At 43.3% G+C, this 25,945-nt stretch overlaps 1 protein-coding gene across 1 annotated transcript in view; it reads left to right on the top strand.

Annotated features, from left to right (window-relative positions):
* The window catches only part of PARD3B (par-3 family cell polarity regulator beta), a 799,946-nt gene that overhangs the window by 212,673 nt on the left and 561,328 nt on the right, over positions 1 to 25,945 (top strand). Inside the window, exons 5-6 of the mRNA XM_075284374.1 lie at positions 11,804 to 11,892; positions 14,376 to 14,462. Coding sequence (XP_075140475.1) covers positions 11,804 to 11,892; positions 14,376 to 14,462 — 176 coding nt within the window. The remainder of the gene's footprint in view (positions 1 to 11,803; positions 11,893 to 14,375; positions 14,463 to 25,945) is intronic.

Raw genomic sequence — 25,945 nt, forward strand, 5'->3', positions numbered from 1 at the left:
GAGTGATTGTTAACTGATGGATATGCCTCTATAATGCATTCAATAAAATTGAGTCCAGTTGACAGACTTTAAGGGGGGGAGACCGCATTGGGTTTTGTTGAATTGCCTGCAATCTATGCGGTTGTGACTTAGTTGTTGGGAGTAATGGTTACATGATAACATTCACATATGGCAAACAAATTTCAGATGGTCCAGACAGACCACCAGTAGAGAGTGTAGTTTGATCTTCTGACAAGCACAAGCAGTTACCTCATCCTCCATCCAGATACAGGTGCAGCTTCCTACACTCCAATCTCTGCCCAGACCATTTCCATATGCCTAATAGAAGAAAATTTGATGTCCCAGCATATCCTGCCAGTAACAGAAACCTTCATTTGCAGTGGTGTCATGAAAAAGAATCCTTGACTGCTGGAGCCACATTATCCTTAGTGATGAATTCAGGTTCTGTATGGGATTCAGTGATGGTCAACTACTGGTGTGAGCCATCTTATATGACAGTCAGTCACCCCTAGTAGTAATACAAGGGCCACAACCAGCTGAGCGATAAGTGCAGGACATCCTGCGGACACATGTGCTGTTTCTTATAGCAGGGCTTCCAGCTGGCATTTTTCAGCAGGATAATGTTAACTTATATACAGCAAGGATTTCTAAGGAATGTCTTCCTCGGATTACAACACTTCCTTGGCCTGTCTGTTCACCAGATTTATCGGCAATTGAGCATTTTTAGGATCAGCTGGGATACCAGCTTCAGAAGTGTACAGGATCTAGAAGGCCAGCTGCAACATCTGTAGACTAATGTGCCACACACACCACCTGTATGCCTACATGCCCAACCGGTACCCCGGCTTGTATCCAGGCTAGGGGCAGCCAACAGGGCACTTCTTTCAGCTCTACAGTTTTCCCCAGTAAACTTATCAATTAGATCTAATATTGTAATCACTTACATATATCATCAGTACATTCACATTCCTACAGTTGCTTCTTGGTGCTTTTGTTTCTTTTGTCATTTATTATTATTATCATTATTATTACTACTACTACTACACATTAGCATTTCTGAAGGAGTCTGAGCAGAACTTATAAGCCCTGTTCACACGGGGAAAGAGAGGCGGATTTTGGCGCTGAATCCACATCATAATCCGCCCCCTCACAATGGTGGTCTATGTAGACCGCTAGCGTTCTTTTTTTCGCTAGCAGCATGTTGCCGCTAGCGGAAAAAAGAAATGAGCTGCCTTTTTCTTCAGACGAATTGAGGCTGAATCAGCCGCAGTTTCTGCCTTGCAACAGCACCCTCCGGACTAGGCTCATTCATTTGGGCCTAATTCGGAGCAGAAAGCCACGACAGGATGCCGTGCACTGCAGCGGCATCCCGTCGCTGCAACCGCGACAGAATATGCACACGCGTAATTGCGTATGAACTAGCCCGAAGGGTAACACAAAAATAGAGGCATTGGATTCAGACATTTAACGTTAACTGTCTACACAGCCCTACATTGAAGCAACTCTTGGAAGGTGCAATCATTCTCCTTACAGAGTTATAGGTGGCACAAGAGAGACACTTCTCTTTCTGAGCGACAGCTAACATGCATTTTTTTCTCCCAAGGTAGCATGTCTGTAAGACACCAGCTGGATCTCCTCAAGAAGAATCTATGCCTTCCAAGAACTTTAGGTTATACATACTAGCCTACCTTTGTACATATTTCATCTACTCATCAACTTTTAAATGTATGCATCTATAACTTTGTCTACTTCTAAAAGCACAAAATCTTAAAGCAATCTGCTACAAATGGCACTGCCTAAAACAAACAACATATGCACAAGCAGTTGCTGATATGAAGCTGGCTGTTACAGGAGATTGTTTATCTGTGGGTGAAATGAATAATGCAGTCTTGTACTTTGCATATGATAAATAGTGACATTTTGTGATGCAGAATCTGGCCTTTGCAGGTGAGCATAATTTAGATATTGAATGAAGTTTCCCTTATGGTGAAAACATCACATGGTTTTTGAATGATGGATTATATTTCTGTAATACATTTCACAGCAGAAAGTGCAAAATAACCTCTCCCAGAAATGCAGGAGGAATGAAAGATTTGATTTGTGTACTGTGTATGTGTCTGATTTATTTATTCCTTTTGCCTTGAAAACCCCCAGCATAAATGGAGTCTCTGTCATGGTCGGAAGTCATCAAACAATGACTAGATAAATGTGTGTTTGGACCTAGCAGTTATAAACGTATGAAAACAAAGGTTGCCAGGTCACCCTAAAAGTGCACAGTCTGTTAAAGCTCTTCATCCTAGTGGTTGTGCTGGTGCACACATCATATGCGGTTGTGAAATGACAGTCTTAGGTTATTAGACAATTGCTTTATGAGCAATCCATGCCTAAATCCACCAAAAAATCCTTAGTTCATAAATTTGACCCATTTGGGAGCCAAGTTTGAGAAAAACAAACCCAATCCGTTGATAGAAAAGATTGGTGCACAGTAAAATATTGCTGGTTCCTGGCTACCTGTCAGCTGCTGCACTTACTTGGTTTCCTCTTGACTGCAGGATTCCCAACTCATCCTCTTCCCTTGTTGTTTCCTATATGTATACTCTCTTTTCTTATTTTCCTCTCTCGCTTGCTCCTGGCATATCGCTCTTTTTGTGGTAGGCCACTACTAGCATGTCACTCCATTGGATGTCAACAATATATGTATGCAGCCTTGCTGGATACAGCTCCCTCTGCTGGATGAAGTTTCTCTAACACCTGACACTTGTGCAAAGTGGGTGATAGCCTGTATCAGTCTATTCCAGTGGAGGACTATCATGTGGTCACTTTGAATTTGCCATGAGGAGCCTTGAGCCCTGGGCAGCTACCCAAACCATCCATATTATAATCCACCTTTGGTTGTCCCATGTTTGGTTTACAGTGTTTATCACTTTTTAAAATGGACATAAGAAAACTCCATGTTCTTATTGTGTAGTTTGCTAACATAAATATATTGTTGACTAGGGTGAAAACATAATGTAATACCTGTGGTTAAAGGACTTGTCTAGTTTCAGACCAATATTAAGAAACAAATGTTATTGTTTGTACAATAAGAAGATATACAATTTTCCAATATACTTTCTGTATTAATTCCTCATGGTTTTCTAGATCTCTGCTTACTTACATATGTGTGTAAAAATCAGTGCACAGTAATCAGACATATGTGCGTGTTCATCACATGACCATGAACCATTCATCACATGACTAGACTGATTTTTATCCACTAGAAGTAAACAGAATGCATGACAGCAAGCAGAGATGTAGAAAACCCATGAAAAATTATTATTATACAAACAATAACACTTATCTCTCAATACTTGTCTGAATCGGGACAATCCCATTAAATTTTACCCCTAAACCATCCTCCTTATGTTAAACAAACATTTTCTCCTAGGCGTGGTTCACATCTGTGTTCGGTATTCTGTTCTGGGAGTTCACATGGGACCCCCCCCTCCCCCCGAATGGTATACCGAACGCATTGACAATCGATGAGCAATGAAAGAACACGGACCCCATAGACTATAATGAGGTCTGTGTATTTTCTTTGTGGTGTACTTCATGAACTAATTTTCTCTCTGCATGATTCATGTGGACAGCACGTGGATAACACACAGACCCCATAATAGTCTATGGGGTCCGTGTGCTTCATTGCTCATCGATTGTCAATGTGTTTGGTATTACTCAAATCATAGATCACTTTCTCTAACTCCAGGCACAAAAATATTGTGAAGATGTGATAATTCCTAAACTAATGTACGTTTCCCAAACTTCTCATGATCACTAACCCTCAGCATGTTTCTCATATCAAATTTATGTTAAGTTGTCCATCCTCAAATGGCTTGCAAAGTCCTATGCGATTACAAATAGGGGAATGAGCTTTTCTATACTAAAAAAACAAAACAAAAAAACTATTCCGATTAACCAAGTTGTTGCTTGGCTAACCCAGCCAGTGCCCAGTATGGGAAAGTACACTGTCTGGTATAGCAGCTCATCCCTATTTCAGTGAATGGGATCACACTGCAGTACCAGATGCAGCCTATGGGTAGACTTGTTGCTGTTTTTTTTTTTTTTATATATATATATATATATATATATATATATATATATATATATATATATATATATATATATATATAAATATATATATATATATATATATATAAATTTTTTTTTTTTTTTGGTTTTTTTTTGTGATTGGTAGCCCTGCTGAAGTGCATATGTGTAAGGTGTATATCTGCAAGAGGTTTTTGATAATAAGGACTCACCACTTTCATATGTCTATTTAGAGCTGATCTGTAGCAGACTGTTTGCTGTAATTGTCCATCTACATAGTCCTCCAGTGGATAACAGCCTGTGGAATAAAACAGCCCAGCGTCTGCTAATTACAGGAAGTTGATTAAAAGAGCAATTCACATTTGATGGCTAATTTCCTTCATTGCGCTGCAGAGTACAGCAATCGTATATGTCAATTACACTTAATCCCCCCTCATGAAAAATACAACTGCCTTGCAGAAATTACTAGGGATCATAATGCACTAAGGTTTCATGAGTTTCCAGCAATTTTGTCTCCATTGCCTACTTTGCTATTCCATGGTAACCACATTATAGCAGAAGGCAGCTCTTATACAATTGGTATATTGCATAGAGACATATAAATTCATATAGAATGGCAAAATCCTATGACATGTGGACCGCTTAAACCGTGAAAACTCCTATGGCAAACACCTATGCCAAACACCTATGCCACAACTCCATATATTTGGTGTTATTTGGCTATTGAATGCGTAGAACAGTTTCCCTTTGCACTGTTTCTCATTTAAGCATCATGAAGGCTATCATCCTTCTTATACCATTTTGTTTTCTTTTCTATACGAACTGTGGGTTAGGTAACTCGGTAGCAACAATGGTACGGACCTAACAAGCCAGAGACAGGGACACTATGTCTGGTGCTAACAGGTTTATTTGGAAAAACAGCAATTGGAAAAACAGCAAAAAATAAATAAACCTTCATTGCAGGTACAGAATAAGTAAACTTCAGGTAGCTTCAGGTAAAAAGAAAAAGCAAAACCCTGCTCATCCGAGCGCTAGCTAAACAGTAAAACTCCCCAAAAAACTAACTATACATGTGGCTTACTACCAACCACTCAAACATAACAAAGTAGCACAATGCAGTCTTGCTAGACTCTGTGTTTCAGGACGGATTCAGACTTTTCCTCTCGCTCTGCAGCCTTTGACCCACACCTGGGGCTGAGGTCTATTCAAGACCCGCATTGGGCCACACATATGTGAGAAATCTTGAGCATATATCCCGGAACTGCAGCAATGTGCCTGTCACCTTTGTAAAAAGTACAACTTGCATTTAATCCTGTTAAATCCTCGCTCTTTCTATGCTTAGAAGTCCAATGGGCTATTATTGGATATGCTGAATATGTATTGTATATTTTGAGCCCTTCTTGAAGAGATTACTTGACTTTATATTTTGTAGTGATAAATTTCCTAAAGAGGAAGGTGCTAAAAGGCAATAAGTCTAAATATGGCATGGCAATAGGAATCTATACAATCTGAGTGTTTTATCATGACTGATTTGCAAATTGAGAGTATTCCATTGAGCAGTCAGACCTGTATCTTGTTTGCTTTCAGCATGTAGACATTTAATGTTTTTTATTGGGAATCCTGTGTATGTTTATGCTGATGTATAACCTGTAAGTATTTACATACACTGTGAATATAGATGTTATATCACAAGAGTGTAATGGGTAATTGCAGAGTATAACACTTTTCTTCTCCATGATTCTATTTAATTTACTTGGGGTTACAATTATGAACATCGGTATTCTGAAACCTCGGCCCACTGACCCAGACCAGACTACTGCGGAGGGGATTGTTTCTTTGGTAACCTTAGCAGACGGTGGCTCCAATAATACGGGTAGATCTAAATAAATGTTAATACTTCTGGTCGTCTTGAATTATTCAGAATAACTTGCTTCATTAGGCGCGCTGATTAATAAGACTTGCCCAGTGTAGAGCCTTTGATTTTCTTAAGTTTCAGGAAGCCGTACCCCACTGTGAGGGCTGATTTATAGCTTCAAACCACTATCCCGCTCTGTTTTCACATACACCATTTACATTTTCACTATTTAACCCCTTCGAGGGAGCATGCACTCCATAGACATTGCGCGAATGTTTCTCTATTGCTGATATATGCAAGATATTTAGAATTCCACTGTTGCCCTTCAAAGTCATTACAGAAGATGCCATTTACAGAAGCCTATATTCTGCCAGGGGAGCAGAAGTCTGCTGACATAAAATTGTTGCCTTAGACAGGGGTCAGCAGCCTTTTATGTATTGTGCACCCATTTAAAAAAAAAAAAAAAAAAAAAAAGTGAAAGATGAATCAGTCAGTGTGCCATGCAATAACTGTAAGGATGTCGACCCCTACATGAAAGTCATATAATGCACACCATTATGCACAGTGACCAATTAACTGCTTGATTAAACTTCTATTTCAATGCAATCCTTGTCCATGACTTTTTTTTTTTTTTTAATTCTCTGGTGGATATGACTTTTGGCTGAACACAGTACTCAGAGTTATCTGTAGTGAGTAAGCTTTGTGGGGGCAGAGGATGTTCCTCATATAGCGCAGTCCTCCTTGCTGCATAAACCCATACAAATCTGTCCAGCCTTGTTTAATGAATAAACACCTACTTTAGCGTCTTCAGCTGTCATATCATACTTTACGTTTGCACTTGCTTTAATGTTCAGAAACCTAATTGCAGAGGCGATTGGTTCCCTCTGACTAGGCTCGCTCACAGCTCGGATACTAGGATGTCATGTCTCTTGCTTTCCCTTAAGGCTAGTTCACACGGGGCAAAATGGTCAGGATTTTGACCGGCATCCCATCGCGGCAGCCGCAACGGAATGTGTTCACACCAAACCTCTTATGAACTAGCTCTTTGTGCTTTCTCCCCTCCGACTTGGTCCATGAGAGTGAGGGACTACATAAACTAGCAGTGTTTTAAACCACTCCGGAAAGAAGCTGATGCATTTAAGCTTTTTGTCTCTAATCTATGATCCATTGTTCTGGTACAGAACATCCCTAGAAAGATTGTATGTCCTTTGCCCACGGTCATTAAACTTTGTATGGCCAATTTGTATAACTATAATAGTCAGTATGGACTAGACTGGTGAAATGATCATATATACCATGAATGACTGTTCACCAGTCAGCTTTCCTCTAATGTGTATGGTCACCTTAACAGAACCAATTCTGCTTGAGTTTCTTATCAATAGTATAGATTCTATAGGTTTATAACAGTAAATGGGGCACATTTACTACCGTATTACAGTTATTACACTTTCAGGCCATAAAATGCCCCAAAATTCCTGTTCTGAAAGAAGTGAAGGGAAACCTGTATTTGTTTATAATACAGGGGCCACATTTTAATGTAGTCATAGCTGTGTTAGCTGTGCCAAAAATGCACCAAATGAAATAAACTGTTATGAAGCTTTATAGAAATGTAACCAACCTTTAATGCAAAACGTACAATGCTTATAAGTCAGTTCATTGCAAAAAAAAAAGTGTCATTTAATATAGAAGGGTGCAGCATTTTTTTTTTTCAAGATGGTCTCTCATGCACAAAAAAATATTACAGATATGTGTGTTTACAGGATAAATATTAGAAACGATGTGCCTCGATATTGATAATGTCAAAATATAGACAAGTAAATAGGAAATTAGACGTTATAAAACTAAACACTTAGTAAATACAGCCCGGTATGTGCGATGAGGAAAATGCTTGATGTCTGCTGTTGTAGAGCTGTAGATTATGATTTTAATATTGCCTTTCTATCTTTAGGCTCTACTGTGCAGTATCATGAGTATATTTGTTGGAACAATACCTTTTAGTAAAAATGTAGAAAAAACCCACCTCCCTTTTCTTCCACATACAGAGATGTCGTCTTGGGTGGTCATGTATAGATCATTTTTTCACAAGGTGAATAGTGTTTGCAGTATTGTGCCAAAAAGTGATATCCTACATGTGTGGCCTCCCAGTGGTTGTGTTGAGAACTGCAGCCCTGTAATGGTTTTGTTTGCATGAGCTCATATTGTATTGAATTGATTTCAAATTGGAACTGGAAGTATCAACTTAACTTTAAGCCTGTGATTTAAATATGCAGTATAGGTATAGTGCGAGTATAGAATCAGCAGCATGTTATATTTATGCTATAGCACTATGAAGACATTATATCCCTCTCTTTATTATTCTGTGTTTCTAGGCCACCTTTCCTAGATGAACAATGAGAATTCCCAAACATTGGCTGTATGAACAAAATGGAGCTTATGATAGACTTGTCAATGTAATCTAGGCCAAGAGCTCTACTAAGAAAGCTTGTGGTGATGAAATAACCCCTGCTTCTCATCACCCACCAAACAGCCCAATTATTGTCTTTTCCTCAGTGTGTGAATTATGGTGTAATATAGAAATAATATAACTTATCGGGCTAAATTAATGGAGAAGATGTCCAGGCATGATTTTGTTAGGCATAGTGTTCATGTGATATGTTAGATCTATTAAGCCATTTTTCTATCTACCGCATTTTACTACAAATCACCGTAAAAATATTTTACAGCATACTTTTCTGCAAATGACTTAAATAGGCAGATGTTAAAAAAGACCTTGTTTTTTTGAAGAACAGACATGCAGCTCCATGACTTTCCTCTTAGCCGTTCAATTTAGCCAGTTATGTTCATTATTTGGCGGATAACAGCTGTAGTGCTTTTGCATTATTCTCTGTCAATATCTTAGTGGAATCATTGAGAGGACAATGTGGAAGCTCGGTGTAAAAGCCCTCTGAGATGTTCAATTTTATAAATTCAGTTCTTCAACACCACAATGAATGGCATAAAGCTACTTTAGGTGATTAAACCAGTGATCAATTGAGAACCATTAATATCAAGGAGGCCTTATAATATTTTCCATGGCTAATATGGAGATATACTGTAAATAGTTGCACAGGCTCGCAGTGATATTTTGTATCCATTAACATCACTTGACGTGAGCCCACAAAATGAGACATTACTGTTTCTTTGCACACATTTGCTGCCAGACTTTGGATTTTATTTCCTGTCTGATGCAGGACTGGGTTCAGTTGCATATGAATTTTTAATGGTAATGTTCACAAATATTTCTAAATAGTTTTTATTTGTTGAGATACTGAAGACCGGATCAGCGTGTTTGCTTTTTTGTTTTTGAGAGATTTGCAAGTTTGTATTTGTACGAAGGCGAGACCTGAAAATGTGTTTCAGAATATGTAACAAGTTGCAGTTGATATAGTCGATAAGTATTTTTGGTCCCTTTTTCCTGCCTTGTCATGTAATAGCATAGAATACTCCAGGTAAATAGATGAAGTAGATACTTGATTAAAATATTATTTTAATGCCAGTAAATGGAAGAAAGGATAGTGAATTACATTTGCCAAAGTTACCAGACAGATGTCTGATTACTGTGCTGTGACTCTAATGTGAGGTGCACCTGTCTATATGTCAGATGACCATGGACCGTATGTCACATGACTATGGACTGATTTTTATCCACTGAAAATGAGCAGAATGAATGACAGCAAGCAGAGATCTAGAAACCGTAAGGCAGGGGTCCCCAACCACCGGTCCACGGACCAGGTCATTGGTGTTTTTTTGCCGATTCGCAGGGTGGGGTGTAGGGCTGGCCTCAGTTTGGCTCCCAGCACAGCACATTATGTGTGGCAGGTCAGAGATTTCCAGGCGGAAACCAATATTGAGTTTCTGAGAAGTACCAGACCACAGAAAGTTCCAGCATTCATGGTCGTATCCCATGATAACTGATCAAGACAACAGATTGTCACAACTAAAATATTTTTTTAAAAATATCTGTAAAACTCTGCAAAATGATAATTATATTATATTTTCAAAATTGTTTAACTGTTCATTGTCTGTGAATTTATATATAGTTATGTTCACGGGAATACCCCTTTATGGACGTATCCTAACAGTAGAACAATCCCTTGAACAACCCCTTTAAGAATGGGTGTATGTTTAGACATCTAGTATTTTGGTATGAGTTTAGAAATCAAATTCAGAGCTTTCTACAAAAGCAGATATAACAAAAAAGTTGGTCTGGCAGTCTCATCAAATACCTGGAAACCTTCATTGTGTCAGGTCCTGTGGTGGATTAGGGAGGCGGAGGATTGGCATTATACAGTTATGCCTTATTAACCCTTGCATACTTCTTTGCTACATATACTTGCTCCTAGCAAAGCTGTGTATTTTATTTATGTATTTTATTTTATTTGAATTGTATGTATTAAAAAAGAAATAATAATAAATATATGTATGTATGTGTGAGTGTGTACAGCGCCCTCTACCAATGGAGATTTGGATGAGAGTACAAGTGTCACTTGGAGTCGTCTTGTTTTCTTACAAGTATAATATGTAACTTGTTTTCTTGTGCAGGAAGTTTACTTAAAATGATCTATCATTTGGTTAATATTTTTGGGCACCTTCACAACAAACAGTTTTAATGCTAGTGTGCAAGCTTGGACGGGAACTTTAAAAGCAGGCACTGACATTTATTAAAGACTGTCACTAACCTTTCAATCAATGTACGCTGTCAGTAGTCAAGACATACTCGATGGCTGCTTTTTGCAGTTGCCAAATAAATACTTTGTCTGCAGTTTACTAAAAGTAAGGAAGTCAGATCCTAAGTGTCTGATCCAATGGTTTTGTCTTCATGCCATCTGGATAGTTGCTCTTCCAATTTCAGACATCTCAGAAGTGACCTCTTCAAACTAGATGTCTTTTATGGATTTGGTGGTGTTTACATTAGTGTCATGGGGGTCTGAGTAAAGTACATTAAAGCTAATGCATCACCTGCTGTCAGTTGCCTTCACTATATTTGGGATAACCCCTCCTTAATAAGACAAAATGGATAAAACAGATAATGCTTGCTTTATTGGCACATACAGTCTACTCCTTTTAGTATATTACTTGCCATTACAGATAAACAAAGCCTTACATTTTAGAGAAATAAGTGATTAGGGTTATTAATCACTCCAAGTAAGTAGACAGTGTTAATACGGGGGGGGGGGGGGGGGATTCGATTCTATGAACAAAATATAGCATAACGGTTTTGGTATAATATATTTTTATTATATAAGATCATTTGTTTTGCTATTGAAGGCTTTCTTCACCCCAGCTTTGATGTTGCGTCATATTAAACAATAACATACTTGGTCTTTTTTAGGACAACCTTACATCCATTGAGATTCTAAGCCTGGGTTCACAACTTCTTTGCACTTTTTAGTATTGTTACAGGTTCCTAAAACCGAATGCTAGAGAGGGTGGATCTGTCATATGGTGGGCACAGACTGATTCCGATGGACCTTATTGACTGTAATGGGGTCTGTGGGGTCTTCATTATGGTGTTTGTCATTTTGCCAGACATATTGCGCTCCTGATAGCACCTCCTATACAAATATGGAAACACTGGCAAAGCAAAATGAGGAATTAAGTGGAGGGAGATATTTACTTGTATATATCTTTGTATATACCGTACTTGTGACTACAGAGTAATAATCTGCAATGTGTAATTTGGAAGGCAATTTTGACTTGATCTGTGACTCACACTCTATACGGGGTTCAAAGAGCAGAAAATAGTAATGAAATTAAAACTGATAGTACATAAGCTGCATGACAATACATGGTTAATAAATTTACACCACTCCAATTTTTCAGGGGCGATCTGGAGTACCTACAGAGGACCAAAGAGAACTTACGTGGCAAGAGCAACACATGACATCCCACAAGCCCCGATACCTGAACAGGTAATAATTCTAGTGTTCTGTTTATGGGAGTGCTGAATTGTTTGAAACCAGAAAAAAAAATGTAATATTTCTTTTCCTGTGCATTGTAGTAATATACTGTCAGATTGCAGAAGCCTTGCAGTGCATTGCCATATGGCCCTATTGAGCACAGAGTAAATAATGGATTTGTTTTAGGAATATACCTAAGTAAACCATATGGCTTTACTTACATGCATGTCAGTGATGATTATAGACGATCCTTATATTTGTAGTTCCCAGGTGACCTGTTCAACACATTTGGTTTACAGTCACTATTAACTATTATTACAGTTATTATGCCTCAATGGCAGCTGACAACAGAATACAATTTATAAACTAGACAAAAAGAAATTCACAAAGTATAACCAGCAAGTCTAAAGCTAATTTTGTATGCAGCTTGTTGAGTTATGTGAACCCAATCCTTTTTTTTTTTTTTCTTTTACAAGACTTTGATTCTATGTAGAGTCTTCCTTTCAATAAGTTTTCTTAGAATTTTGAAGGACAAATCCCATGCACTGGCCCACATTTACGAAGTTTTCAACTTGACACATTTTTGATACATCTCATCTTCTGAGCGCCACTTTTTTAGACAGTGGGCTGAGCAGGGTGGGAATCTAGGTGGGTCGGGGCGGAGATTTACTGAGACTCCCTGACTACCGTAGATCTTCTTCTAGCTACACCTACATGTGATTGAATTACTAAGTGGCCAGAGCCTCTTAGTAATTCTGGTGAGTCGTGCACCTGGGATTGATGTCAATTAGGACTGGTGTAAAGATTGCCAGTCTTAATAAATTCCCCCATTGGTTTTTGGGTAAGACCTCATACCAGAGAGATAAAATAAAAGTTAACATAAAAGTTCCTGGGCCCTATGCAAAATTGGTAATGGGACAACCATGAGCTATTTGTAATGCATTATCTACATACCTAATAAGTTAGGGCTGATCGGTGTGTGTGTATATATAGTATACTAATACTTTCCATAACTTGTGCTGGAAAATGATGTTTTCCAATATTCTTTATGACACTGACACCTTGATTCAAAGAAAATCTGTTTGACTTCTGAAAACTTGAAGAGTATTAAAAGTTATATGTTTTTAAATCCTCCAGTCTTATTGAGTTGACCTTCAAAGACACAATGAAAGTCTTCTGCCCTTTCGGCAATAAATTCTCAATATCACTTTCTAGAACATTCACAGAAAACCAGTGATCCTTCCTACCTATGAAGATGTTTGATCAGTTGGGCTGGCAGGTCATTCTGAAATAGGGAATAGATTTCAGCTATCAATTGCATAAGGAAATATTTCTATAAGTAGTGCAGAAGCTGGTATGACCACTGTATTGAAAGGGCACCTTTAACTGACCTTCACCCAATATCCTTCTAATGTTTAATTTTCATTCTAGAAGTCTGAATAATGAACTTGCATCGGGCCCTATGGCAGCTGGGGCACCCTTGGGTGGTTGGGGGGAACCCGGAGGGAGATGTGAAACTGTGAGCACACCAGGAGAGGGGCATTATACTATGAGGGCAGTTGGAGCAGGACATTATAATATAGATATTTTAGAAATAGGCACGGGTCCTACAGGATAGGACATGCATCTATCAGACATTTATGCCATTATATGTTTGTCTTTTGTGGGAAAACAACTTTAAGCCCCATTCACTTGGATATGGATGAGCTGTCAGGGATTGCTGCTTTGAAGATCTTGTCTAGTCATAGAAAAATAGTCTCTACTAATTTTACAGAAACCGTGTCTGTCCATGGGCTGTGTCTGGTATTGCAGTTCAGCTGTGCTCACTTAAATGGACATGAGCTGAAATACCGGGCACAGTTCATAGACATATGTGGTGCAGAAAAACAGCTGACTTTTTTTCTAAGGATTTCTCTTTCACACATTTTGGAGCTGAATCACAGTGAATGTCTTACTTGCTGTCTTGGTGTTTGCATAGTTTTGCATAAACAAGGAAATAGGTCTTTTAAATCAAACGTATCTTACAAGAATGTAGATAGCGACAAAAAATAATTGTCATTCTGGTCACATAATGTTGAATTTCTGTGACAGAGTAGGCTTATCCTGCCACATGGGTAGGTAAGAGGTGATATTAAGGTCTCAAATTAAGTGACGTTAATAGCAGCTTCTGAACACACCAGTAAATTGACATGACCTCTTTCTGCAGCAAAAGGTTGCTGGCCTTTCCAGAAGTGAAGGGGTGAATAATGAAACCCTCCATCAACTGCTTGCGCGAATGGTGATCAAAAGTTGGTCAAGCATGCCAGCTTCTCCATTATATAGAAATTTTCATTTCAGTCCCTTTGCTCAATGAGATCTATTAGTTTTGCTGCAATGAACTGTCAAGTAATACCATTAGCCTCAAAAATGTACTAAATGCCACTCACATTTTATAATAGTAATTTTCAGCAGCTCCTACCTTAACAAAACCTATGTTTTTCCCTTTTCTTTTACAGCGAGTTGACAAGAAAAGTAGAAATTTCAGGGGATGATGAACCTCTCGGCATTCACGTTGTGCCTTTCTATTCTTCACTTAGTGGACGGTACGTTTTTAGCCGATAACCTGGGATATTAGTTTTATCCTTTTTAAGAGAAAATGTTTTATTTTCTTGATTAGGCAGTGATTTACTACTAAAGCACATTTTTCACTTACAGTACAATATATAGATAGGATCTCCTAAACATTCCCACTGCAAGAAACTGTTTCCATTAATTGGTATCCAACAAAGGTTTTCTATTTTTCTTGTTTTTGTTACTTATTCATATTTGCGTAGTATTAATTCAACTATAAAATGTGTTACATGCTTAAATAATCACTAACTTTTCAGACAACTCAGTCTTATATCATAGGTTGTTTCTCCTCACAACCTGCACTCACGTCTGCAAAGGACTGAACATTTGCTTTGTACAAAGGGCTGAACATTGTGCAAATCTCACAGCAATGTAACAAAAAAGTCTTCTACACTGTCTACCATTAAGTATTTGGACACCCATGCAAATGAAGATCTCTGCGGTTGTGATGTACGTCACGCCTTCCGCCATTAAATAGGAACCAGCATTGGTATTAGTTGCATGCAAGATGCCACGAAGTGCAGAGTTGTCCGATTTCGAGAAAGAGGTAATTGTCGGGTACCACAGAAATGGTCAATCCTTAAGGGACATAGCAAGCGAACTAAATTACCCAAAATCAACAGTGGCCTATGTGATTACGAAGTGGAAGGTGAAGGGTGATTGTCGGAATGTGCCCCGAGACGACAAACCCCCGAAACTGGGAGATAGAGACCGACGAGTGCTGGCCAGAGAAATTTGGAAGAACCGCACCTAACCGATGGCTCACATACACCAGGAGTTTCACCACGCATCTGGGAGTATTGTGTAGCTCAATACCATCCGTAAGGAAGCATCTGCTGGGTTCTACCAACTATTGAATATGAATAAATGTTGTTTTTCTATTCTACCACAGGTGTCCAAATACTTATTGGTAGACAGTGTATATACTTGTATCTACTTCTGTCTGCTTCTGTGCTTAGTGATGGGATATTCACAGACAGCAAACAGCTTTCCTGACTCTGCTCATAGATTGTTTTTATCCTGTAATTTAGCTGCTTGCTGTAATGTATTTGCAGTACAGTGATCCTATATCTCCTATTTTATAGTCACTTGGACCTTTCTCAGTTATGTGTTTGCTATTTTACAGTTACTCCTGTCAGAAGTAAATGTAAAGAAACCAGTAGTATCAGTAATGGTTAGGGGAGGTGACAGTCTGCTCTTTATTGTACACTGCCCAAAAAGACTCTGCGCAAATTTCAACTTTTCATGAAAACTCAGGTTCCTTTAAAGGAAGTCTCAGCCCCTTACTGTCCATTCAGCATCGGTAGGGGGTTGTACATTCAAACAGTTGCACACACCTCTAAAGCCCTAGAGACATGTCTAATTACCAAGATATCTTATCCAAGATAAAAAGTCTTATCCAATACTTAGATGAGTTTGCAGGTGTCCAATGGGCTTTCCCAAGTGTTTATACCCTGAGAGCTGTCGTGGTCTCCAATTTTGTAGCAGTTAACCAGACCACACTACTGGGCCTGTAGAAGCTCACATACACTCACCGGCCACTTTATTAGGTACACCTAGCATGTAACGGGTTGGACCCCCTTTTGCCTTCAGAACTGCCTCAATTCTTTGTGGCATAGATACAACAAGGTGCTGGAAGCATTCCTCAGAGATTTTGGTCCATATTGACATGATGGCATCACACAGTTGCCGCAGATTTGTCGGCTGCACATCCATGATGCGAATCTCCCGTTCCACCACATCCCAAAGATGCTCTATTGGATTGAGATCTGGTGACTGTGGAGGCCATTGGAGTACAGTGAACTCATTGTCATGTTCAAGAAACCAGTCTGAGATGATTCCAGCTTTATCACATGCCGCATTATCCTGCTGAAAGTAGCCATCAGATGTTGGGTACATTGTGGTCATAAAGGGATGGACATGGTCAGCAACAATACTCAGGTAGGCTTTGGCGTTGCAACGATGCTCAATTGGTACCAAGGGGCCCAAAGAGTGCCAAGAAAATATTCCCCACACCATGACACCACCACCACCAGCCTGAACCGTTGATACAAGGCAGGATGGATCCATGCTTTCATGTTGTTGACGACAAATTCTGACCCTACCATCCGAATGTCGCAGCAGAAATCGAGACTCATCAGACCAGGCAATGTTTTTCCAATCTTCAATTGTCCAATTTCGATGAGCTTGTGCAAATTGTAGCCTCAGTTTCCTGTTCTTAGCTGAAAGGAGTGGCACCCGGTGTGGTCTTCTGCTGCTGTAGCCCATCTGCCTCAAAGTTTGATGTACTGTGCGTTCAGAGATGCTCTTCTGGCTACCTTGGTTGTAACGGGTGGCTATTTGAGTCACTGTTGCCTTTCTATCAGCTCGAACCAGTCTGGCCATTCTCCTCTGACCTCTGGCATCAACAACGCATTTCCGCCCACAGAACTGCCGCTCACTGGATGTTTTTTCTTTTTCGGACCATTCTCTGTAAACCCTAGAGATGGTTGTGCGTGAAAATCTCAGTAGATCAGCAGTTTCTGAAATACTCAGACCAGCCCTTCTGGCACCAACAACCATGCCACGTTCAAAGGCACTCAAATCACCTTTCTTCCCCATACTGATGCTCGGTTTGAACTGCAGGAGATTGTCTTGACCATGTCTACATGCCTAAATGCACTGAGTTGCCGCCATGTGATTGGCTGATTAGAAATTAAGTGTTAATGAGCAGTTGGACAGGTGTACCTAATAAAGTGGCCGGTGAGTGTAAATTGGCATTTGTTGCTGATGAGACCTCTGATATAGGACAGTAAAGACCAGTAACCATGTGCCCTGAATGTTCCTAAAAGTGAGCTGTACTGTAGGGACCATTTGTGTACCCTAAGTAAGGAATTTGGAGCTGGGGTTGCCCCATATTTCTTACATAGGAAAATATCAGAGAACTAGAGGGAGAGTAAGGAGAAAATGCTTCTCCCGTGCATGAGCCATGTAAGTGGATGCCGTAACCTCTGGATGTGTAAATTAATTTCTGAGTAATAAGCGCCATGAGCTACACTTGTTAAATGAGTTATCCAGACGTAAGCTATGTATAGCTCATCTTCAGGATAGGCCATAAATACCTGAATAGTAGGGGGTTGAGAGCTGGTCTCCTGGTTATTCAGCTTTAGGAGAGCCACTTACATCACCCATCCCATACACAATATAGGGCTGGAAACAGAAAACTCTACCCCCTGTATAGCAGCAGGGCACCATCACTGCAGCTCAGTGCTCATTGAAGTCAGTGGGAGTTGAGCTGCAGTGACGTCTCCCGGGCCGCTGTACAGTGGACTGAGCTTCTGGCCCTGTATAGTGTATAGAGCGGTGTGCTCTCAGCCCCCCCACCGATCAGGTATGTATGGCCTGTCCTGAAGATAGGCAAAAAAAGGTTAAGCCTAAAGAATAGAGATGAGCGAACACTAAAATGTTCGAGGTTCGAAATTCGATTCGAACAGCCGCTCAATGTTCGTGTGTTCGAACGGGTTTCGAACCCCATTATAGTCTATGGGGAACAGATACTCGTTAAGGGGGAAACCCAAATCCGTGTCTGGAGGGTCACCAAGTCCACTATGACACCCCAGGAAATGATGCCAACACCTCTGGAATGACACTGGGACAGCAGGGGAAGCATGTCTGGGGGCATCTAACACACCAAAGACCCTCTATTACCCCAACATCACAGCCTAACAACTACACACTTTACACACTCAATACCACCTCTCTGACAGTAGGAAAACACCTTGAAACATGTGTATTTGGCACTTGCAGTGAGGAGAGCTTGTCACCAGCAGTGAATTTGGCCCTTGTAGTAAGTTGAGGTTGGCACCAACATTTGTTTTGAAAATCAGGGTGGATTGAGCCTCTAACCAGCAGAGTTTGGGCAAATTCATGGTGGAGGGAGCCTCTAAAAACCCCAGTTTGGACCAATTCATGGTGGAGGGAGACTCTAAAAACCCCAGTTTGGACCAATTCATGGTGGAGGGAGCCTCTAAAAACCCCAGTTTGGACCAATTCATGGTGGAGGGAGCCTCTAACCAGCCCAGTTTGGACCAATTAATGGTGGAGGGAGCCTCTAAACAGCCAAGTTTTGGGAAATTCATGGTGGAGGGAGCCTCTAACCAGCCCAGTTTGGACCAATTCATGGTGGAGGGAGCCTCTAAACAGCCCAGTTTGGGCAAATTCATGGTGGAGGGAGCCTCTAACCAGCCCAGTTTGGACCAATTAATGGTGGAGGGAGCCTCTAACCAGCCCAGTTTGGACCAATTAATGGTGGAGGGAGCCTCTAACCACCCCAGTTTGGGCAAATTCATGGTGGAGGGAGCCTCTAACCAGCCCAGTTTGGACCAATTAATGGTGGAGGGAGCCTCTAAACAGCCCAGTTTGGGCAAATTCATGGTGGAGGGAGCCTCTAAACAGCCAAGTTTGGACCAATTAATGGTGGAGGGAGCCTCTAAACAGCCCAGTTTGGGCAAATTCATGGTGGAGGGAGCCTCTAAAAAACCCAGTTTGGACCAATTCATGGTGGAGGGAGCCTCTAATTAGCCCAGTTTGGACCAATTAATTGTGGAGGGAGCCTCTAACCAGCCCAGTTTGGACCAATTAATGGTGGAGGGAGCCTCTAAAAAACCCAGTTTGGACCAATTCATGGTGGAGGGAGCCTCTAATTAGCCCAGTTTGGACCAATTAATTGTGGAGGGAGCCTCTAACCAGCCCAGTTTGGACCAATTAATGGTGGAGGGAGCCTCTAACCACCCCAGTTTGGACCAATTCATGGTGGAGGGAGCCTCTAACCACCCCAGTTTGGACCAATTCATGGTGGAGGGAGCCTCTAAACAGCCCAGTTTGGGCAAATTCATGGTGGAGGGAGCCTCTAACCAGCCCAGTTTGGACCAATTAATGGTGGAGGGAGCCTCTAAACAGCCCAGTTTGGGCAAATTCATGGTGGAGGGAGCCTCTAACCAGCCCAGTTTGGACCAATTAATGGTGGAGGGAGCCTCTAAACAGCCAAGTTTTGGGAAATTCATGGTGGAGGGAGCCTCTAACCAGCCCAGTTTGGACCAATTAATGGTGGAGGGAGCCTCTAACCACCCCAGTTTGGGCAAATTCATGGTGGAGGGAGCCTCTAACCAGCCCAGTTTGGACCAATTAATGGTGGAGGGAGCCTCTAAACAGCCCAGTTTGGGCAAATTCATGGTGGAGGGAGCCTCTAAAAAACCCAGTTTGGACCAATTCATGGTGGAGGGAGCCTCTAATTAGCCCAGTTTGGACCAATTAATTGTGGAGGGAGCCTCTAACCAGCCCAGTTTGGGCAAATTCATGGTGGAGGGAGCCTCTAAAAAACCCAGTTTGGACCAATTCATGGTGGAGGGAGCCTCTAATTAGCCCAGTTTGGACCAATTAATTGTGGAGGGAGCCTCTAACCAGCCCAGTTTGGACCAATTAATGGTGGAGGGAGCCTCTAACCACCCCAGTTTGGGCAAATTCATGGTGGAGGGAGCCTCTAACCAGCCCAGTTTGGACCAATTAATGGTGGAGGGAGCCTCTAACCAGCCCAGTTTGGACCAATTAATGGTGGAGGGAGCCTCTAACCACCCCAGTTTGGACCAATTCATGGTGGAGGGAGCCTCTAACCAGCCCAGTTTGGACCAATTCATGGTGGAGGGAGCCTCTAAACAGCCCAGTTTGGGCAAATTCATGGTGGAGGGAGCCTCTAAAAAACCCAGTTTGGACCAATTCATGGTGGAGGGAGCCTCTAATTAGCCCAGTTTGGACCAATTAATTGTGGAGGGAGCCTCTAACCAGCCCAGTTTGGACCAATTAATGGTGGAGGGAGCCTCTAAAAAACCCAGTTTGGACCAATTCATGGTGGAGGGAGCCTCTAAACAGCCCAGTTTGGGCAAATTCATGGTGGAGGGAGCCTCTAACCAGCCCAGTTTGGACCAATTAATGGTGGAGGGAGCCTCTAAACAGCCAAGTTTTGGGAAATTCATGGTGGAGGGAGCCTCTAACCAGCCCAGTTTGGACCAATTAATGGTGGAGGGAGCCTCTAACCAGCCCAGTTTGGACCAATTAATGGTGGAGGGAGCCTCTAACCAGCCCAGTTTGGACCAATTAATGGTGGAGGGAGCCTCTAAACAGCCAAGTTTTGGGAAATTCATGGTGGAGGGAGCCTCTAACCAGCCCAGTTTGGACCAATTCATGGTGGAGGGAGCCTCTAAACAGCCCAGTTTGGGCAAATTCATGGTGGAGGGAGCCTCTAAAAAACCCAGTTTGGACCAATTCATGGTGGAGGGAGCCTCTAATTAGCCCAGTTTGGACCAATTAATTGTGGAGGGAGCCTCTAACCAGCCCAGTTTGGACCAATTAATGGTGGAGGGAGCCTCTAACCACCCCAGTTTGGGCAAATTCATGGTGGAGGGAGCCTCTAACCAGCCCAGTTTGGACCAATTAATGGTGGAGGGAGCCTCTAACCACCCCAGTTTGGACCAATTCATGGTGGAGGGAGCCTCTAACCACCCCAGTTTGGACCAATTCATGGTGGAGGGAGCCTCTAAACAGCCCAGTTTGGGCAAATTCATGGTGGAGGGAGCCTCTAACCAGCCCAGTTTGGACCAATTAATGGTGGAGGGAGCCTCTAAACAGCCCAGTTTGGGCAAATTCATGGTGGAGGGAGCCTCTAACCAGCCCAGTTTGGACCAATTAATGGTGGAGGGAGCCTCTAAACAGCCAAGTTTTGGGAAATTCATGGTGGAGGGAGCCTCTAACCAGCCCAGTTTGGACCAATTAATGGTGGAGGGAGCCTCTAACCACCCCAGTTTGGGCAAATTCATGGTGGAGGGAGCCTCTAACCAGCCCAGTTTGGACCAATTAATGGTGGAGGGAGCCTCTAAACAGCCCAGTTTGGGCAAATTCATGGTGGAGGGAGCCTCTAAACAGCCAAGTTTTGGGAAATTCATGGTGGAGGGAGCCTCTAACCAGCCCAGTTTGGACCAATTCATGGTGGAGGGAGCCTCTAAACAGCCCAGTTTGGGCAAATTCATGGTGGAGGGAGCCTCTAAAAAACCCAGTTTGGACCAATTCATGGTGGAGGGAGCCTCTAAACAGCCCAGTTTGGGCAAATTCATGGTGGAGGGAGCCTCTAACCAGCAGAGTTGGGGGAAATCAGGGTGGAGGGAGCCTAGTATTAGCAGAATTGTGCAACGCTTATGGTGGATGAGTATGAGGATGCGGAGGAATTGGAGAGGTTGAGTACAGACATGGAGTTTCATGTTGGGGTGCTTTACACAGGTGGGCACAAAAATGACGGCTCTACCCAGTGGTGGTTCATTTTTATCAAAGTGAGCCGGTCGGCACTCTCAGCTGACAGACGGGTGCGCTTGTCAGTGATGATGCCACCGGCTGCACTGAACACCCTCTCAGATAGGACGCTGGCGGCAGGACAGGACAGCACCTCCAAGGCATATAGGGCAAGTTCAAGCCACAGGTCCAACTTCGACACCCAATACGTGTAGGGCGCAGAGGGGTCGGAGAGGACAGGGCTGTGGTCGGAAAGGTATTCCCGCAACATGCGCCTATACTTCTCACGCCTGGTGACACTAGGACCCTCCGTGGCGGCACTTTGGCGAGGGGGTGCCATCAAGGTGTCCCAGACCTTAGACAGTGTGCCCCTCGTTTGTGTGGACCGGTGAGAACTTGGTTGCCTACTGGAGGAACTGCCCTCCCTGCCGCCAACGTCACATGCTGGAAACATCTCCATCATATTCTGCACCAATTGCCTGTGGCAAGCATTGATGCGATTGGCCCTCCCCTCTACCGGAATAAAAGACGAGATGTTGTTTTTATACCGGGGGTCAAGGATAGCAAAGATCCAGTACTGGTTGTCCTCCATGATTTTGACAATACGCTTGTCGGTTGTAAAGCACCCCAACATGAACTCAGCCATGTCTGCCACAGTGTTAGTTGGCATGACTCCTCTGGCCCCACCGGAAAGTTCAATCTCCATTTCCTCCTCATCCTCCATGTCTACCCATCCGCGCTGCAACAATGGGACGATTCGAAGTTGCCCGGAAGCCTCCTGTATCACCATCACATCATCGGACAACTCTTCTTCCTCCTCCTCCTCCTCCTCCTCCTCCATTAAACGCAGTGAAGCGGACAGATGTGTGGACCTACTCTCCAGCTGTGACGGATCGGATGCTATCCCTAACTCCTCTGTGTGATCTGAGTTATCCCTGATGTCAATCAGGGATTCTCTCAGAACACACAAGAGCGGGATTGTAAGGCTCACCATCGCATCCTCAGAGCTCACCCTCCTTGTGGACTCCTCAAAGACCCGTAGGATGTCACAAAGGTCTCTCATCCATGGCCACTCATGGATGTGAAACTGAGGCAGCTGACTTTGTGGCACCCTAGGGTTTTGTAGCTGGTATTCCATCAAAGGTCTCTGCTGCTCAACCACTCTATTCAACATCTGAAACGTTGAGTTCCAGCGTGTGGGGACGTCGCACAAAAGCCGGTGTTGTGGCACATGCAGGCGTTGCTGGAGAGATTTTAAGCTAGCAGCGGCTACTGTCGACTTGCGAAAGTGGGCGCACATGCGCCGCACTTTCACCAGTAGCTCTGGAACATTGGGGTAGCTCTTTAGGAAACGTTGCACCACTAGGTTGAAGACGTGGGCCAGGCATGGAACATGTTGGAGTCCGGCAAGCTCCAGAGCTGCTACCAGGTTCCGGCCGTTATCACAAACGACCATGCCTGGGCCCAGGTGCAGCGGCTCAAACCATATTGCCGTCTCATCGAGGAGGGCATCCCTCACCTCGGAGGCAGTGTGCTGTCTGTCCCCCAAGCTGATCAGCTTCAGCACAGCCTGCTGACGTCTACCAACGCCAGTGCTGCAACGTTTCCAACTCGTAGCTGGGGTCAATCTAACAGCGGAGGAGGAGGCGGTGGCGGAGGAGGAGGCGGTGGCGGAGGAGGAGGCGGTAGAGGAGGAGGAGGAGGAGGGGGGTGTTCTTCTCGTGTCCCTGCCAGGAATGTTAGGCGGGGAGACGAGGTACACCGGGCCAGTTTGGGAAGCAGTCCCAGCCTCAACTACATTCACCCAGTGTGCCGTCAGTGAAATGTAGCGTCCCTGTCCGCATGCACTTGTCCACGCGTCGGTGGTCAAGTGGACCTTTGTGCAAAGCGCGGAACTAAGGGCCCGCCTGATGTTGAGTGACACGTGCTGGTGCAAGGCGGGGACGGCACACCGGGAGAAGTAGTGACGGCTAGGGACGGCATAGCGAGGTGCCGCAGTTGCCATCAGGTCCAGGAAGGCGGGAGTTTCAACAAGCCGGAACGCCAACATCTCCTGGGCCAGCAGTTTAGCGATGTTGGCGTTCAAGGCTTGCGCGTGTGGGTGGTTAGCAGTGTATTTCTGCCGCCGCTCCAATGTCTGAGAGATGGTGGGTTGTTGTAAAGAAACGCCTGATGGTGCCTTTGATGGTGCAGGAGAAGGAGATAAGACAGGACCAGGGGAGGATGAGGTAGAAGTCAACAAAGTGGCGGAGGCAGATGAAGTGGTGTCCTGGCTCGTCCTCTGGAGTGCATCGCCAGCACAGTCAGCAGTGGCAGTGGCAGAGGCAGAGGCAGAGGCAGTGGCAGTGGCGTGAACGGCAGTCGGCCTTTGTCCTGCCGTTGCTGCCTGCCACTGATTCCAGTGCTTGGATTCCAAATGACGGCGCATTGAAGTGGTGGACAGGTTGCTCTTCTCAGAGCCCCTAATCAATTTCGAGAGGCAAATTGTGCAGACAACACTATATCTGTCCTCGGCGCATTCCTTGAAAAAACTCCACACCTTCGAGAAACGTGCCCTCGAGGTGGGAGTTTTTCGGGGCTGGGTACGAACTGGAACATCTTGGGAGATTCCGGGTGTGGCCTGGCTTCGCCTAAGCTGCTGACCTCTGCCTCTGCCTCTAGCTACCCTTTTTGGTGCTGCACCTGCCTCAACATCCACACTACTTTCCCCGCTTGACATCCCCCCTGTCCAGGTCGGGTCAGTGTCCTCATCATCCACCACTTCCTCTTCCAACTCCTGTCTCATCTCCTCCTCCCGCACAATGCGCCGGTCAACTGGATGCCCTGACGGCAACTGCGTCACATCATCGTCGATGAGGGTGGGTTGCTGGTCATCCACCACCAAATCGAACGGAGATGGAGGAGACTCTAGTGTTTGAGCATCTGGATACAGATGCTCCTCTGTTAGGTTCGTGGAATCGTGACGTGGAGAGGCAGGTTGAGGGACAATGAAAGGAGCGGAGAACAGCTCTGGGGAGCAGGGACAGTTTGGGTTATTGTTCTGTAAAGCTTCGGAATTTTGGGAGGAAGGAAGACAAGACTGTTGGGTAATAGGAGGAGAGGAGGCAGAGTCTGACTGGCTGCTGGACAATGTGCTGTAAGCGTTCTCTGACAGCCATTGCAAGACCTGTTCCTGGTTCTCGGGCCTACTAAGGTTTGTACCCTGCAGTTTAGTTAATGTGGCAAGCAACCCTGGCACTGTGGAGTGGCGCAATGCTTGCTGCCCCACAGGAGTAGGCACGGGACGCCCTGTGGCTTCACTGCTACCTTGCTCCCCAGAACCATTCCCCCGACCTCGCCCACGGCCTCGTCCACGTCCCTTTCCGGGAGCCTTGCGCATTTTGAATTCCTAGTTAGAAATTGGCACTGTATACCAGTAGTAAAAATTGTGGGTGCACGTAACCCCAATATATTCTTTGAATTCCCAGTCAGAAACTGGCACTATATGGCAGTAGCAAGAAATGAGGGTATTTATAACCCCAATATATTCTTTGAATTCCCAGTCAGACAATGGCACTGTATACCAGTAGTAAAAATTGTGGGTGCACGTAACCCCAATATATTCTTTGAATTCCCAGTCAGAAACTGGCACTATATGGCAGTAGCAAGAAATGAGGGTATTTGTATTCCCAATATACTCTTTGAATTCCCAGTCAGACAATGGCACTGTATACCAGTAGTAAAAATTGTGGGTGCACGTAACCCCAATATATTCTTTGAATTCCCAGTCAGAAACTGGCACTATATGGCAGTAGCAAGAAATGAGGGTATTTGTATTCCCAATATACTCTTTGAATTCCCAGTCAGACAATGGCACTGTATACCAGTAGTAAAAATTGTGGGTGCACGTAACCCCAATATATTCTTTGAATTCCCAGTCAGAAACTGGCACTATATGGCAGTAGCAAGAAATGAGGGTATTTATAACCCCAATATATTCTTTGAATTCCCAGTCAGACAATGGCACTGTATACCAGTAGTAAAAATTGTGGGTGCACGTAACCCCAATATATTCTTTGAATTCCCAGTCAGAAACTGGCACTATATGGCAGTAGCAAGAAATGAGGGTATTTGTATTCCCAATATACTCTTTGAATTCCCA

The sequence above is a fragment of the Leptodactylus fuscus genome, chromosome 8 (assembly GCF_031893055.1).
Source record: "Leptodactylus fuscus isolate aLepFus1 chromosome 8, aLepFus1.hap2, whole genome shotgun sequence".
NCBI classification, from domain to species: Eukaryota; Metazoa; Chordata; class Amphibia; order Anura; family Leptodactylidae; genus Leptodactylus; species Leptodactylus fuscus.